The sequence below is a fragment of the Anser anser genome, assembly GCF_964211835.1.
Source record: "Anser anser genome assembly, chromosome: 2".
Lineage (NCBI taxonomy): Eukaryota > Metazoa > Chordata > Aves > Anseriformes > Anatidae > Anser > Anser anser.
In genome coordinates, this window is record NC_139721.1 from 75,950,385 (window position 1) to 75,967,682 (window position 17,298).

Sequence of the window (17,298 nt, forward strand, 5' to 3'; positions counted from 1 at the left end):
CCTGCTGAATGCTGTACCACCGTCACAACCCTTACAGCCCAGTAGTCCAGCCTTTTTTTCAACCACCTTGTAGTCACCCTTCTTTACATCTCTCCCCAGTCTGGCTACAAAGATGTTATTGGAGGCCATGTTGAAGCCCTTCCTAATTGCAAGGCAAACATGCTCCACTGCTCCCCTCTCATCCTCAGAGCCAATTGTCCAGTTATCTCATTGCAGAAAGAAATCAGGGTGGTCAAACTTGATTTACCCTTGATAAATCCACACTGGCCCAAGCAACTTCTTGTCATTCACATACTTGGAAGTGGTTTGCAGGGAAATTTGTTCCATAGCCTTCCTGTGGACTGAAGTTAGGTTGACTGACCTGCAGTTCCCTCAACTCTACTTCTTGGCCTTGAAGATGTCTGTGACACTTGCCTTTTTCTACTCATCAAGGACCTCCCCCTAAAACCAATTCTGGACTTCTTCCAGACTCTCTCCTAGCCTCTCATCTCCCAGTTCCCTGTACACACACATCTCCCCACTCTCTACACTCATCTTGGCCATGCTCTTCACTGTAATCCTTTCTACCATATTTTGCATCTCTATAGCTGCTGACTGTTCTCACACTGCTGCATTGTAGGACCCTGGTATATTTTCTTTCTTCCTGGAAGAAGATCAGTGATAGAGAAAATAATGAGGGAAGGGAATCAATCTTGAGGATCCAGGAAAGACATCAAAGAGAAGGAAAACCCCATACCCACTCTGAATATAAGAATATCGACTAGAAAAATCTTGTACAGGTTTCTGACAGCAGTTTGTGTACTCAGGCCTCACGTAATAATGAAACAGAAAAATACAGGCTTTCAAAAGACTCCTACTTTTAATGTAGGGATAAACTAGACACTAAAGTAGGGAGCTTTCCTGTTTTGAAAAGGGTAGTTTCCAAATAGGCTTGTTGTCAGGAGCTGAACAAGGATGCTGGGCTGAACTTCTCAATTCGTCAGATCATCTGAGGACAAGTCTGTGAGAAAGAAATACCAAGCACTGCCATTTCTGTGTGTATCAGCATCTTTGTGAGATGACTCCTCCTTCAGGCTGAGGTCCTGGCAGAGGCCCATCTACATCATGACTGCATTCAAAAACTCGTAAATCAAAATATTTGACTGATCCACAAAGAGCCAAGAAAATTTAGTTTTGAATGTTTGATTTTCCATATCAGTCATCCAACTGAAAATCTACCTCACTGAGACAAGCACTTTGTTCTCCTGTTTAGACATCAAAAACATTAAGAGGTTTCTTCACTATGTTTGCCAATCCTACAGGAAAGGCAATATACACAATAAATGTGTTATTGCCTTAAGGAAAGAAACCAAAGCTAGCTATTATGTCCAAATTCTCAGTGTGGAAACTACAGTGAAAGGAAAGATACAGAAATCAGATGACCTCATAAAACAGAGGTCATTGACTGATCAACCTGTAATAACTCTGACCTTTGGACTACAGTTCACTTTTCCCTGGCCAAGACAACCCTCACCCTGTTTCTTGTTGCTACATATGTTTGAGAAAAAGTAATGACAAGTCATTAGAAATCTAAGCCCTTCCATATTTCCCTCCTACTCAGTGCAGGAGAAGCAGAGGCAGTAACACAGGTGTCTTTGTAAAAACTATCTATAGTGACTATGTGGGTAGAATGAAGGTCGTTCTCCATAATAGACACATTCTTGTTTTGGCAACATTCACAGCTTTAAATGTGGTTTTAACTTTAATTTAAGTTGGCTGGTAGGCCTAACCTCCGAAAATATCCACACCAGATGGTCAAGAAAGAGGTCTCTGCCAAAATAAGATTGCTCCTGCTAAATTCTGAGGATAAACCCTGCCTGATATCATCTGTAATGATATCTTCACAGATTTTTAAAGATAGGACAACCAACATCCTCAGAAGGACTTTTAAGCAATCACTTGACACGTAACACATTTCACACAACACCCCTATTATCAAGGGGAACAAGGAGAAGTATACAAAAATAAAAAATAAAAATCATTGTTCTAATCTAATGACACACATATCGAACTATCTAAAAGGTTCACGTAAGACTGATGTGAGTGTGTAAGGTATAGAAGCATATGCCTTAAATGATACTCCTGTTGATAAGAAAGGGATATTCTGGAAGACAAATGCAGGCGATTTTTTGAAGTTGAGAGTCCTTTGCAGAACAACAACACCCGCAGAACCCTGAATCCTAGGTAGGTTAATAATAGCCATTGGCTCCACACTAGGCACGACAGTGAGGTCCCAATCAAGTTGATAGGGCCTGTTTTACACGGAAAATCCACTGTAACAAATACATGTGAAAAGATCTCTTCTGCACTTCAGCTACGCAATTTGGTGATGTGCATTCTGCACATTTTCAGAAGAATCAAGTTCTGCGAATACCTCTTTAATACGTGGAAATGGATATCTGTCAGTCATCCAAGTATTATCTAGCTCCTTGAAACCCAGACATAGATGAACAGCCTTGAGTTTTCTCTCAGTCAGATCTGTTCAACAGAGATTTACCCTGTAACATCATTTTAGGTCAGTTTTTTTACACCCTAGAAAATCATCATCTCTCACTGAAAACAGTAGTTAGCATCATTTCTTTCTTGGTTTTATTTTTAATAATCCATAAAACAAACCTCACAGCCAAGTGTCCCCTCGGAAATATTTTCTTAAATAAGCAGATCTGGAGCCTATCTCACAGCTGTGTCTGATGGTGCTAGGCCAGTATGTTCATCCCTAAATTTATGTTGGGTGCATTTCTGTTATGCATTTTATAGAATATATGCAAAACATGAAACTAAAGTCACATTTTCATGCAGGAAGTTTGCTACCTCAGGTAGCTACTACTTATAGCCTGGGTTCAGCATGAAGCAAGCACCAGCTGAAGGGAAGCAAATTGGTCCATACAGAGGCTTCAGAACCAGCTTCAAACGCTAATCCAACAACCTGAGCAATCCTCCTGACGTAGCAGTAAACGCTATTGCATGTGCGGTACATGTAAGACTACTTCTCTCCATTTCCCTGTCAGGAATCCTCTGGCACAGCAGATACCTGCTTAGTAGATGCAGTTTTATGAGTTACTGTGGCCAAATGGCCAGTCATCAGGACATGTGTCCTTCAAAAGACTCTGCAGTGTACCAGGAAGATCTGTGGTGGCAATTATTTTTACCAAGTGTCTTAGTAGTTCACAGAACTTTTTACTCTCTGATTTTGTCATGGCAACTTTCTGTAGGACGTACTTTATGCTGTATATCAGAGTGGTTGCTCTACTTTTAACTTAACAGCTTCTCCCCTGCCATGGGGACTCTTTCTAGATCTCCCTCATGGTGGTTGGTAAGGTGCTCAGGAACCAGATACCTATTCACCTCAGATGCTGCCTGATTTATTAAGATAGACTAGAATCCACTCGGTTTTCTTTAAAATAATCCATCATGTTTTCCACATTTTTGTAACTTGCTGTTTATATCACACTGAGCCATTTTTGTGGTGAGTTGGGTGGACACCTATGGAAAAGAACTAGGACAGCACACTGGAAGTTAAGCTGCTGCCACCTCCAAATGAGAACCTTCAGTGACTGGAGCTGTGATTTAAAATAGAAATAGTGGACAAGATTTCAATTTTTTTTTTAAAGCTGATTAAGAAAATAAATGGGTTTTGAAATGTTCAGCTGAAGCAAACTGAAAAGCATTAGCTTTTGCTGTTTGGCTTTTTCAATACTGCAGACTTTCAAAACAACTCTAAAAACGTAAGGGAATCATTTCCATGAAGTTATTTTAAAATTGGAGAAAAGATGGAAATGTTATAGTACAAATGCTGTGTGGTTTCAATTTTTCAATTTTCATTTTGTATTTTCTTCAGAGAGCATTTGAAAATAGACAATATATTTTCTAAGCATTTAAATGTCACAAAACATAAGTGCTTTGCCAAAATAGGACCATGTTCAAAATACTTCTTTTTCCACTCCTCCCACTCATTCTAAATATGTCTTTCCTTTTGCCATGACCTTCTGTGATTCAGGATTACAACTATCACTATCTTAGGTTTCCACCTATAAAATTTCCCCATTTCCTCTGTTACTCAGATTATAACTTATTTGAAGCAGATATTTTTTTTTTTTTCAGTATGTTTGTTCAGAGCCTGTTGACACTAATTCTTGACCTTGATGACACTAAAAACCAAATAACAGTCTCCTAACATCCCCCTCTGTATGAAAAATTAAAAATTAGGTAACCTGTATGTATTTCTCAGGTGAAGAACAGGCAACATATTACCGGATAGACACATATTAATAATATGTTCATCAAAAACACACAGTAGGTTCAGAGAGATTTAGTTTAATTTACAATAAAATACTTATTTTTCTTCTGTTTAAATTATAATGGGCTGCCTTCAACTCATGTTTACCAGTAAACTATTGTGTAGCCCATACTGAACCACACGGTAAGAACAAATTTGGGGGATTAATTCTTTCCAACTGCTGAGCAGATGGTATAAATGTGATGCTAAGTAGTTTAAAAGGCTGAATAGATAGATAAAGACAGGAATAAAATTATTCCCTGGCACCATGTAGCTAGCTACTCATTTCAAAAGTTTTTATCTGATTTTAAAACACTCTACCTTAAAAGACTGAAACTGGGAGAACTATGTACATTAATTATGGAGAATTACATGTGTTAATTATGGAGAATTACACACACATATTTTGCCATGGTCTTTAAATGTGAATGGTAATTCAGGGACTTGTAAATGACATTTAATTTGTATTTATTGCAAGTGAGTAACAACAAAGGTTGCACGTTTGGAAGCCATACAGTTGGAATCACAAGTGAAGGTGGAAACTGGACTGCCCTGTGTCTTGGTGTGGTTTGGTTTTGGTTTGGTTTTCTGTGTTTTTTTCATCAAGTGTTCCTGTACAGACAATTTGAATATGCTGTTGTTTCTTTGGTACCGAAGTGGCGCTTTTTTAATATGCTAGGATGAGTTGTTGGGATGAAAATGAGCTTTTAAAATAACCTGATTTTCAGTTATAAGTAGGAGAGGATGAAAATGAGCTTTTAAAATAAAGTGATTTTCAGTTTTGAGTGGGAGTTTTTCCCCCTGCCTTTCCCAGAGGGACGACAGAAGGAAGACCTAAATTGGACACGTGTGTTACGCTGAAGTGCTTTAATTATTCACTACCGGAGAGCCACCCCGCTCCGTCACATTCCCCTGAATTTGGGGGGCTTTTTGTGAATTTTTGTGCATCTTAGCACTCCGGGAGCGGCGCAGGCCTTCCGCCCTCGAGTCCTCCAGCCCGCCTAGGCGGCACGGCCCGGCTCAGCGCGGCGCTCTACCCGCGCCGCCTCACTACGGCGCCCCGCCCGCCGCGGGTCACGCCACCCGGCCGGCCGGCGCTGCGTCAGCCGCGCAAGATGGAGACCGCCGAGGAAGGTACCGCGATCCCCGCCGCCTTCTCCGCAGCGCTCCCCGCCGCCCGCACCGCCAGCCGGGCACAGCCAAGGGGGTGAAGGGGATCGGGAGGAGGGCAGGCGGCCCGGCCCCGGGACCGGCAGCGAGCGGGGGGGTGCTGACGGGGCTCCCCCCCCCCCCCCCCCCGCTCCGTGCCCGTGCCCGGTGGCTGCGGGGGGCGCGACGCGAAATGGCGGCGGGCGGGGGGGGGGGAGCGGCGTGCTGCCCTTATGTAACTGTAACTGTATCCGCCGCCGGTGCGGGGCCGGGGGGCGCTGCGGGAGCGGCTCGGCTCGGCACGGCTCGGCACCGGGGCCGTGAGGGGCCTCGGGGCACGGAATGACCCGAAACATGCGCCGGGCCCCGCCGGAGCTGGCCCCGCAGCTTGGCGGGTGTGTGAGTTACTGCCCCGGTCGGAATCCTCTCAGCAGCCCCTCGCTGCCGTGCCTTTATTATTTTGTTACTCGTTTCTGCCAAGCTTAACGCAGCTGTTAGCTAGTTAACTGCTCAAAAACCTGCTCGGAAAACCCAAAATATAAAGCGATGCAGGATCCCAGGTGGTTCCCTGTCTCTTTTACAAGAGATGAGTACCTCACGCTGAAAAAGTTGTCAAATAGATTGCAGTGACGTGTTTTTAATTCATAGTTCCCGTTTTGGGGGCATTGCTTGACTTGAAATCAATTGTTACGTTCCTTCAGCCCAGCTGATGTTGAGGAACTGTGCGGTTGGAGCTGGCAGTGCAGAACTTTCATAATAAACCAAAACAAATAAAGGATCTGCGCTATGCTTCTTAGCAGCGCGTGAGCTCTGCTTGCCATCTCAAGCAATAACTACAAATACGCGTTGTGGTGGCCGGACAGTTCCAAGGGAAAAATTAGCGTCTTGGTTTCAGTTGATGAGGCACCATTTTCAATGTAGCTTTTTACTTAGTGTCGCTTGGTTTTCCAACTTGAGAGAATTGAAAGGTAAACAGCTGGGAAAACACAGTGGATGAAGTAAGTCAATGCCTTTGCAGAATGTCCATTGGGTCACGCTGTAGACAAACTTAGTACTTGTGGAAACGGGTGGTTTATCAAAATATTTGTGTGCTTAAAATCTAACAACTTCTAACACTGCTGCAACTCTTGAGCCTCTGTAGTCCCACAGTTACATGAACTGATTAAATTAACAAAGTGACTGTTGAGATTTTGTGTATTTGGCATCTAGTCATCCAGAAAACTTGGTTTGTAGCAAACTGTGAAGTGGATTCTCAGAAAGGACGAGTTGAGTTCCCACCGTTCCAGTAGTTTGTAAATGTGTCTCGGTGGACTTAAGCCAAAAAAGGTAGTTGATTATTTGTAACAGGCTGTTAAATGTGGTAGCCTTTGATCGCACGTACTTCTACAGGACATAATCTGGTGACCGGCGGTGAGACCAGGAAGAGAGAACAGAGCGGGGTTGTTAGTTACATTTTAGGGCATTGTCTTCAGTAATCAAACCTTAGTGCTGTGCCCTGCACTTGGAATTTAGACTTCTCTTTTTTTTTTTTTAATATATTTAGTATATGCACTTATTATTACTGTATATAACCCCTTAAGTTTTATATTATACTCTTGTCAGTGTTACCCTTAAAAGCTCAAAAATAGTAGTATAGAAAGTACATAGGCTTCACACTCACTGTCCATAAATACTGCTAGAACATGGTGACTTCTGCTGGAGTTTCAAACTTCATTTCCCACTATTAGAATTTCATAGCACTTGCCAAAACACCAGAGAGACTTCCCAAGATTAGAAAGCTTTAAACACTAGCAGCCGAAAAGACTTTGTGACTTAAGGAAAAGGAAAGTCAGGCTCTTTATTGTGTGGCAGAGCCCCAACTTCTGCTGTATGTTTCCAGTGGACTTTATGTAACTGTTGGTAACCTGTTAATGATTATATTGGTCCATTGATGATGGCCCTTGGGTTTCTGGTAGGATTGATGGTTGACTGAGCTGTATTGTAGAGTTAGTAGAAAACTAAGTGGATGGTAAGAGTTCAGAAAAAAGAGGCAGTTGAGGATAGTAATGGGCAGACCTAAAGGGCAGCTTCTTTGCTTTGGGCTTGATGTGGGAGCTGATCCTCTGTAGCGCCTGACAGCACCAGATAGCAGTGTCTGCTGATAACAGGTACCCCTTGTTCCTTCTAGCTAAATCATTTTTTTGCTAAATAGCCTGATCTTCAGTTTTGGGTATTACAGCGGTGAGCATTTCATTAGAGAAATGTGATGGGCAGAGAAATGTTTTCAAAAAAGAAGTGTATTACCCAAGATCATTATTTCCTGAACGCATACATGACTAACAGGATGCCAAGTGTGTGTGCAAGTAGAAAAACAGCGTCTGTTACACACTGGAAATTTCTCTGAAAGTGACAGTACAGGGGTTGTAAGGTGTAGTTTTACACATTGACCCTCAGCAGGGTTTGTTGATTTGAAGTTGTGTTGCTTAACAGTCCAGATTGTTACTTCTTTTGTGCTTATTTGGATTTATGAAACAAGTGGGAATATCTAGAAGTTCTCGTATCCTTTGAAAACCTAAAATATAGTCTTAACTTACTTTAGTAAGCTAACAGAAGAAGGAAATCCTTTCCCTAATAAAGAATTCATCTATTTTCAGTAAAGAAAGCTCGGTTCTTGCCAGCAGTTTCTGCTGAGAAAGCCAATGGACCATTAATGGGTGGGTTCAGAGAGCTCTGGGGGTCTGTCAGGCAATATGCTTTAAATTGCTTTCTGTGCTGTCAAAGAGCATCCTTAAGGCACCAATTTCACGCCAGTTTAAACCAGTGTAGCTGCTGGTTCCCACGTTTTCCATCTGCCCCGTCGTGTGTAGGGTGCTGGCCCTAGTGCTGGCCTGACCCTTACAAGGCTGCTCAACCTGTGAGTTGTCAACCTGCCATGGGGAAGTAGCCCTGTTAAAGAGTGCTGGAGGAAGGTGGGTCTGCAGCAGCTAGAGGTTCTACCCTGGCCGTAAGCTGGAGAGAGCTGCCGTGGGCAGTCACCTGGAAGCACTCTCTGCGAGAAAAAGGAATCCTTCGCTTCTTGGAGGAAACTGGGGGCTCGTGGTGTTTGCAGCAGCATGACATTGCTTGGTATGGCTCTGGTGGAAGTACTCCTTGTGCCTGCTTGTAGCAGCACCAATGTGGTGCTGAATGTGCTTGTGGTGGCCTTACTCAACTTAAGTAACAAACTTACAAAATAGCTATTCACGTTCATTATGTTTGGTTTTCTTTCTCTTTCATCAAAGAGGTTCAATAGTGGTAAATGTCTTAAGTAATTGTTAGTCATTGGTAAATCTCTTCTGCTCAGCCTCTGTTTAACTTGTTCAAAACTCAGATGGAATTATTCCATTTTGAAGTTTATAGCCGCTTGCAGGGGGATTATCCTTACCAGTCTAGACGTTGTTTCAGATGTTTTATTATTAATTTCTGTTTTTATGCAGAGTACCCCTACATATCTACATATTGGTGTGTATATGCTAGAAATCTTAAAAACACACTGCCTTATTACATGTTTTTGTTTGTTTTGTTTTAATGAAATGATCAGGGAGATAATGTTCCTGTTGTGTGTGTTCTGTGTGTGTTTTTTTTTTTTTTCTGGTGGTCTCTGAGTCTTCATGTCTTCTACCAGATGAAATCTATCTTCCAGCCTTTTTCACTTTAAGTTACTTTGGCTTCATCTTGCTACATGGCAACGTTTCTGTAGTGTATAATTTGTTATGTAAATGTGAGTTCTTTAAGCAGAAGAATAATAAGCTTTATGTCCTGCTCAGCAGATATATGCAGAGTCTGTCGGTCTGAAGGAACACCTGAGAAACCCCTGTATCATCCATGTGTGTGTACTGGCAGTATTAAATTTATTCATCAGGAATGGTAAGTTCTGTCTTTTTTTGTTTACTCATTTTTTTAATGAAATGTATTAACATATTTCTAAAAACGGTACTTCCTAAGCCTTCATGTTAACTAGTAAGAAAAGCCAATTTTCGGAGAAAAAGCATATTAAAGTGTGGTGTTTTTGTTTTTTAACATGATGGTTCACTATAGTTCACAAAGAATTTAGTAATTGTATGCAAAAAGGAAGTACTAATAGTTACATGTGTTTCAGACTACAGTTCTGCTCACACACCCGCAGAAAACTAAAAGCAGGCAAATCAGTATGCTGTTTTTTTTCTATCTGCTTATAATTCTGAATGAAAAAGAGTACCTGACCTCGTACCAAAAAATAAAATGAACAAAATTTTGAGGTATACGTTCAGTTAGGGAAATGCTAAAATAAAAACTAATTCTGGTCTATAACATACGTATATGCACACTCTCTTTTTGATTGTATTTTACTAGTCATTCTTTCACAAATACAGTGGTGTAAAATCTTCATCATGTGTATGTGTGTCATATCTTGAAATATTTAAGGATTGGTGTCCGTGTGAGGATACATGCTCTGAGTTGTCAGCCTTTTCAATAACATACATTACTGACAATGTAAGTTCTTTGTGTAAGTTATGTAATTGAAGACATGTCATTGTTTCTCATAGTCAGCTCATCTTTTTCACTTTTGAAACTTCTGTGGCCTAAATGGACTTAATAACCATGCTAGTTTAAGTCCTCCTTGATAATACCAATATTCTTTGTCTGAAAGTAGAGAATTGGTGTGGGTTTTGTAATGGAGGGGAAAGGGAAGAGATGCAATAGCATGTATTAATGGGATCACTTTTTGTTGCAGCTTAGTTCAGTGGCTTAAACACAGCAGAAAAGAGTACTGTGAATTATGTAAGCACAGATTTGCTTTCACACCAAGTAAGTATGTTTGACTGGTTCTGTTTTTTCAGAACTTCATTTCTTTTTCTCTTAGTATTTGTGAAGTCTTTTCATTCAGCATGCTAGATCCAAAGTAATTGTTTAATTTCTGAATTCTTGTTTGAATTGCAGCTCTTATTATTGCAGACTGTTTAAGTAATATGGTGCTTTCATAATGTTATGTGAGCCATAATAGAAGTCTTTTTTTCGTACCTTTCCTGACTGCCTCAGTCCCATTCTTCTGTAGTCAGCATTACAGTGTATGGTGTGTTTTCAGCTTTATTCATAAATTTGAGTGTTTGGACCTCTGAATATTGAGGTGAAATCACAGCAAAATTCCGATTTGAAACACAGCTTTCAGTTACATTTGAACTGTCTGCCTGGAACACTGCTTCATGACTTCTGTCAGTTTCACTTCAAATGGTTTTGACAGATAATGTAAACAATAATTACTCCACTTGCATTGCACTCAAGGTGCAGTATTTACCCAGTGTTACATCACCTGTTATGTTAGATTCAGCTGAATACGTTAGTCATCAAAATGACTACATCTCTAAATAGTTCCCAATAGGATTCTTAATTATATTTTGACCAACAATAGTAGAACTCAGCAGGGCCTTTTAGCCTTGTGACAAGCTAGGCTCATTATTTGGTATTGCCAACTTATTAACTGTTGAACAGGTAAAGTGATTCTTGCGTATGCTACATATTTTTCTCATCAAGCTCATTTGTGCCATTTTATTCTTTACAACTGCTGAACTTGGCTCTTCACAGTGCAGATGTATAATTATTTTTTTTTGACTGACCAGTATCTGCACTGTAAAAGCAGTCTTGAGCTGGGAAAGATGTTGAGGTTTGAGTATTTTAGGCATTTGGTACAATCAAAATAAAAGCCCCCTTTCAGTGCGGCTGGTCCCAGTTAAAAAGATCCTCGTCATTCAGCCTATAGCAAGGGTTTATTTATCTTCCTGTGTCACGCACTGGTTGCTCCCCAGACTTAGCACCTTCAGTGGGTAACGTTTACTTCTTGGCATCCCACATTGCACAAATTACCAAAAACAAAAATTTTTTTTTTTTCCTACCAGACTGCACACAGTGGTAGCACATGTCAGGTACCTAGCACAGATTTCTCTGCTCCTCTACACAGCATGTCTTGTTCCATCATTTCCCTCGCACATAAAATTAATGCAATTACACTTTCCTTAGTCTCTCTTATCCCTCTGCATTTGGAGGATAATCTGGATATGCAGTTTGGAAACTGGATCTGCTTGTGGGATCTGGGAAATAGTCATAGATTCTGGAGGGAGAACAGCAAGGCAGAGATGGAATTGGAGTTGTGGTTGATGTATACGCCTGTCATCCAAAATGCAGATGGATCTGGCCTATAACTGTGCCAGGTTTAAAACACTTAGCAGTTAATTCACCGTGGCATGTGGTGGAATGAACACGTGTAATCAGTATCCGTGCTTCAACTGGCAGGCACTAAGTTGAGGAAATTTAATTGTGCAGTAATACCAGCAACTCCTCTTTTATTTTAGCTTGATTTGCTTATTGAGGCTGTTGCTGTCATTCTGGCAAAAATGACCCTTTGCTATATAAGAGAGTGTGTGGGGTATTCATAAAATATTCCCGGTGTGTATATTCTTTAAGTCCTTCACTATCTTTACATTCTGTAACATCTTGGGACTTCTTTAGCACCTGGACTGCTGGGTTTGTTAGCTTTCATAAGGAAGGAAGAAGAGAGTAGGAGGTTTAGCCTGCATCTTGGAAGGGGCACAAAGAACTGATTTTTCTTTTGAATAATAGCGTCATTCTCTAAAGTGTTTGGCCATGTAGGCAAATGGCCTGATTTTCAAACGCACACTTTGAAGCTAAAGTTTATATATTTTGAAATTCATTCATTTTTTGCTGTTCTTCAAATTATGAGTTTGTCCAAAGCTATCTTTTTTTAAGAGTTGTATTATTTTTGAATGATGCCAAGGAGTTTGTTCATTTTTAACTTGTACGTTTTCTTCCTGAGATTTTGAAAAGCAGCTATTCTATATTCTTTTCCTCCCCACATACATAATTTCTTCTTTATGATGTGCTGGGATGCACTTCTCTTGATGTCACACTAAATATTCATATGCACTGATCCATGAAAAGTGAAGCTCTATTTCCCATGAGGAGACAGTTTCTTTTCTGTAGAACGTAACATTAACATAAATATCTTCAGAAATACAAATACAGAGGTAGACTAGTCTGATACTCGGCTACAGATCTGGATGGGTTGATCCCTTTGCTTTCTACACAGCTGCATTGCTGATAAATAGTGGATGTGACACCGCAAACTTAGTAAATACGAATGCTGCAAAATGGAAGGAAGCTATGTGGGGAAGATGTTCTTCAGTTTATAAATCATAATCTGAAATAAGCTTTAAATTTATGCATGGAAAGTTACTAATTCAAGGTTTGCATACACTTGGAGTTTGTTTTTTGTATTGTTGTAATCCTAATTTGTTACTGTTCTTTCTCTTTCTTGCTTCCCGCCTTTGTTCATATGTGAGAATCCCAGAATGGTTTGGGTTGGAAGGGACCTTAAAGATCACCCAGTTCCAACCCCCTGCCATGGGCAGGGACACCTCCCACCAGACCAGGCTGCCCAAAGCCCCATCCAGCCTGGCCTTGAACATCTCCAGGGATGGGGCATCCACAGCTTCTCTGGGCAGCCTGTGCCAGTGCCTCACCACCCTCGTAGTAAAGAACTTCTGCCTATATCTAATCTAAATATATCCTCTTTTAGTTTAAAATCATTTAAACTAAAAAAGCCATTTTAAAGCCATTTAAACAGAAAACAGTTACAAACACATGTAAATGTTAGTATAAAAGTTTGCTGGCTCGGGAACTATTTATTCCTGTGAATCATTTAGATTGGGCTCCTGAGTGGTCCTGTAGCAGACTGAGATTCTCCACATTGAATATATAAGGTTGTTTGCTTGTTTTTCTAATTAATCCATTAGCCTTTATACTTGTTTAGATTGTCTTAAAACCTTCTGGATGTGACTAGCATGTCTAGCGTAATGTGAAAGAATTCAAGGTTCATAGACTATGGCAAAGAAAAATAGGTATCACTGCAAAATTGTTAAAATGTAGTTGTATATTCATGTTCTTAAGTAGCTTATGCAAGAGCATTGCTTAGTAATTGCATGTTGTTAGTTGTAGTACTTAATTTATTAAGCTCCAAACTGCTGGATCTTTGTATTTGCTTCTGTAACTTTGTACAAAATGATCTGTGAAGTGTTATATGATAATACTGAAGTGAGTGACCTGTTTTCTTGGGCTCGTTATCTACAGTAATTAAGATTTCATGGAAGGATATAATGGAACAATTCTTTTACCTGGTCGTTTGGGCAGACTAACAGAGTAGCCCATATCCTCAACCTGTCTAGAAAGTCTAGTTTGGAAATACAAATTTCTGAAACACAAAATACTACACGTGGATACGGAATTCAGTGTATCCGCTGACAGCTCCAGGGTGCACAATGAACATGCAGTTGAAATTCATGAGATTCTTAATTTCAGACATTTTGTTAGGGTTGTGGCTTGCATGAGAAGGGGTGACGTTTTTCTCACTTTGCATTGGGAGTCTGGAGCAAAGTCTGTGTGTACATCTCAAGAACGTAAAACGTGCCTTTTTTACACTGATTTATATAGACTTTCACGGTCAGGGCACAAGGATGATTGAGGTGGTATACAAATGACTTACAGAAGAAATGGTAGTTGGGAAATCTGTGCATAAGAGGACTGTTTAAGTGTGGAGATTTTATGAAATACGCTAAATGACAGTTTTATCTAAGCAAAGTAAGGTGTTCTGCTTTCTTCCATGCTGGGCACGCATCTGTTTAGGTTATGGGCAGATAAATAGGCTGACTCGGATGGGAGAAGTGTGAGAAATGAAATAGGATACAATTGCATTGTGACAGCTGTGAGGAAAAATAAAACTATTAAAACCATTTGAGCCTTCATAATAAATAGTAGTGGTTTTTTTTTTTTGATACAGCATATGTCTGAAGAGTGTTGCTTTTCTTTATGCAGCTCTGCTTCCCTCAGTGAAAAGTAAGATGATGTGTTGTAGGAAGAAACTCGTAGGAGGCATGAAATCCGTAGGTATAATATAAACTGGCAAAAAAACATTCAGGATCATTAATTCCTTCTAGGGAAAGATTTGCATTTTCAGAACGCTGCTGGCCAACAGCATGAAAGCCACAGATAACTTTCCGTTGTATTTTGTTAGCTCATAATGATCGTATATGTGAGTTCTCTGGAACTGTTTGAATGCTTCACAAATCAGCCACTTACTACCTTGTGTCAGAACTAGCCATAAATGGGGGAGATGAACAAGCTTGTAGCATGCTTAAACCTGCACAACCTGTTCTCATTTTCTCATTCACTGGGAGTAAGCCCTTAGGACACAGGGAGATTCTTGGACAGTTGCTTTGGTATCAGTTTAAAATTGCTGATGATTCTTTGTGGAGGTAGGTTTGTACAGGGATTGTACTGCTGCTGCTTCCCCCACCCTTTTTATCTCCTTGGAAGGAAAATTGTGTGTGCAGTACAGTTTTCTTTTGGATTAACTTCTGGTACTTGGAACAGGCTGGGAAGGAGAGGTTAAATGGAAAGTGTTAGTTTGTTTTATTTCTTGTTAAGTTTACTGGGAATTATTCAGATTCAGCAGATTACCCCTATTGTGTTTGTCAAAACACAGTTGTGTGGTGCTTCTGCCAAATAGCCTCAGAGGAAATGGGAATGCTAAGAATGCTTCCTGCAATAAATCTGAAAGTATCAGTCACTTTGGTAAGCTAGAGCATTGGGAATTCTTTTCCACTTTTGTGTTGTGGATTTTTTGCCAGCTGAAATTTATTGATAGCCTGCTTCCCTGAAAAGTCATTTTCTAATCATTGTCTCCTTTCTTAGTTTTTTTTTTGTTTTTTTTTTTTTTGTTTGTTTGTTTGTTTGTTTTTTGTTTTGTTTTTTTACCTGGGAGAAGGAAAATTTCTAAAGACTGCCTTGTATTTTTCCTACTTTATTGATGTCAGTCTAGTACCTGTTACAAGATTACTGGCATGAGCTGTCTGCTTTGGAGAAGGAAAATTAATATTTGTGTTCCTGAAGACGTTAGGATTGCAGGAAAAAATAAAAATAACTAAATCTACAAATCTAGTACTCTGCAAGTAAAATAGCCGTTATAGTGCACAAGTGTGACCTGAGAGTCCAAGAAGCTTCTGGTTGTGCTCCCATGGCATTGACAGCTCAAAAAAGCTGAGCTAAAGCTGTGAAAACACATGCTCAGCCAAAATCTGAATTTCACGCTAGAAATGTAAGAAAAAAATATTGCTTCAATGTTCTCTAGTGCAGAAATCTTTGTTTGGAGGAACTGTGGTAAAATAACTCAGAAGATTGACTTCTCAAACAGTTTTAGGAAAGATATTAGGATGGGAATTATGGGATGGAGGAAGGAATGGGAGGACAAGTATGAGAAAGAAATTGAGGAGGATGTAAATAGGGCAAAGTCTTGGGCTGTGCACTGGTGGTGGGAAGTGGAATGTGGAGAGAAAAACAGATACAAATGACAGACACAAGCAGGGGGATTGCCTGTGAAAATCATTGGTAGAAAACTTCAGTGCTACAGATGTTTGCACACTAGGGGTTCCTGTTGTGCTAGGAATTTTTACATTTCACCTACCTGAGTGGTGTAGGAAGAGTTCTATCTTCTCATCATGGTTCTTGTGTCCTTTTGAAGTGGTGGAATCTGGAGTGGTAGTCACTCAGCAGCCGCCCACGTTCTTTTTCTCTCTGCTCTGTGAATTAGGATTAACCCAAATTCATCTGAGATTTACACACACACACACCAAACATGAGGTACAAAATTGGGAAACTCCTGAATGTGTTGCAGGAGTTGATAATAGGGGGCAATAATGAAAGTAGGCTTTTTCTCTGGTTTCATTAGGTGGGCATGATTTGAACAGATCTCAGTAAAACAGGAATGAAAATACTAGATAGGGATCATTTCAACAAATGTATATGTAAATAGGGAAGTAACTGAGCACCCTTTAGTTTGTTAGCTTCCTGGACTGTTTGTTTTACCTTTCTGTTTGGATGGTTCAAAGGGGAAGAGAAGTTGAAACGAGCTAGAAATAGCAGTAGAAGCTTTACATATTCTGAGGTGTGGCAAAGTAGAGAAATACAACACTGCTCTGTGCACCCACGCACCCAGCTCCTGGCATCATCACGAATCACCAAACTGTTAAGATTTGGGGGATGTAGCTTAACTCCTCTGAGTAGGAGCTAAATTCTGCATTTATCTGAATGCTGAGTAATAATCCTAAAGCCTTTAGCAAAATTAGCATATAGAATTATTAGCATTTATAGCCACTGCAGCTTTACTGAACTTTACTGAGGATGGGCATCTTCACTCACAGAGGGGACTGTAATGTATGAGTTTTCATAATTCCTAAAACACGTTTTTGTTTTTTAGCCATTCTAACTTCTCTCTAACAATTACATCATCAATGCATAGTTAATATTTTCATTGTGGCCTCTTTTGGTGTTCCAGAGAATTGATCAAAGTATGTTTTTTGAAAATTATAAAAGTAAGCTTCAGAGTATCTGCTGAGTTCAGTTTTGTCCAAGTGACATAATAAATCTGTGACACATGCACATCAGGTAACTGTTCTTTCAGTACCCTTAACAAATGTCTGCTCATCCGCTTTTTAAAGTATCAAGAATGTTGGTTCACTATGAGCTGAGTGATTGTTAGTAAGTCTTTAATTAGTATTTTCTATGGTACTACCAAATTATAAATTGGTAGACATCAAAACACGTGCCCTGCTTTTGAATTGCTGCTCTGTGTTCTCAGACCTGTGCTTCCCTAGCATTATATTTTAGTCTTCTATTTCTTTACCAGAACCTTTGAAAATTAAAACCCATTAACATTTGTCTTACTGTTTTGCTGTTACTTCAGTCAAATACAATCCACACATTGTTGGAAT

The 17,298-nt window shown here is 40.1% G+C and overlaps 1 protein-coding gene across 4 annotated transcripts in view; it reads left to right on the plus strand.

Annotated features, from left to right (window-relative positions):
• The first annotated feature begins 5,299 nt into the window (after nucleotides 1–5,299).
• The window catches only part of MARCHF6 (membrane associated ring-CH-type finger 6), a 48,975-nt gene continuing 36,976 nt past the window's right edge, over nucleotides 5,300–17,298 (plus strand). Inside the window, exons 1-3 of one of the 4 annotated variants that reach the window (XM_083822798.1) lie at nucleotides 5,300–5,449; nucleotides 9,253–9,349; nucleotides 10,197–10,270. In XM_083822798.1, the coding sequence (XP_083678924.1) occupies nucleotides 5,431–5,449; nucleotides 9,253–9,349; nucleotides 10,197–10,270 (190 nt within the window). In that variant the 5' untranslated portion in view covers nucleotides 5,300–5,430. Of the gene's footprint in view, nucleotides 5,450–8,541; nucleotides 8,570–9,249; nucleotides 9,350–10,196; nucleotides 10,271–17,298 lie in introns of those variants that run through there. The other 3 variants (XM_083822801.1, XM_083822799.1, XM_083822800.1) reach the window with 3 other exon arrangements.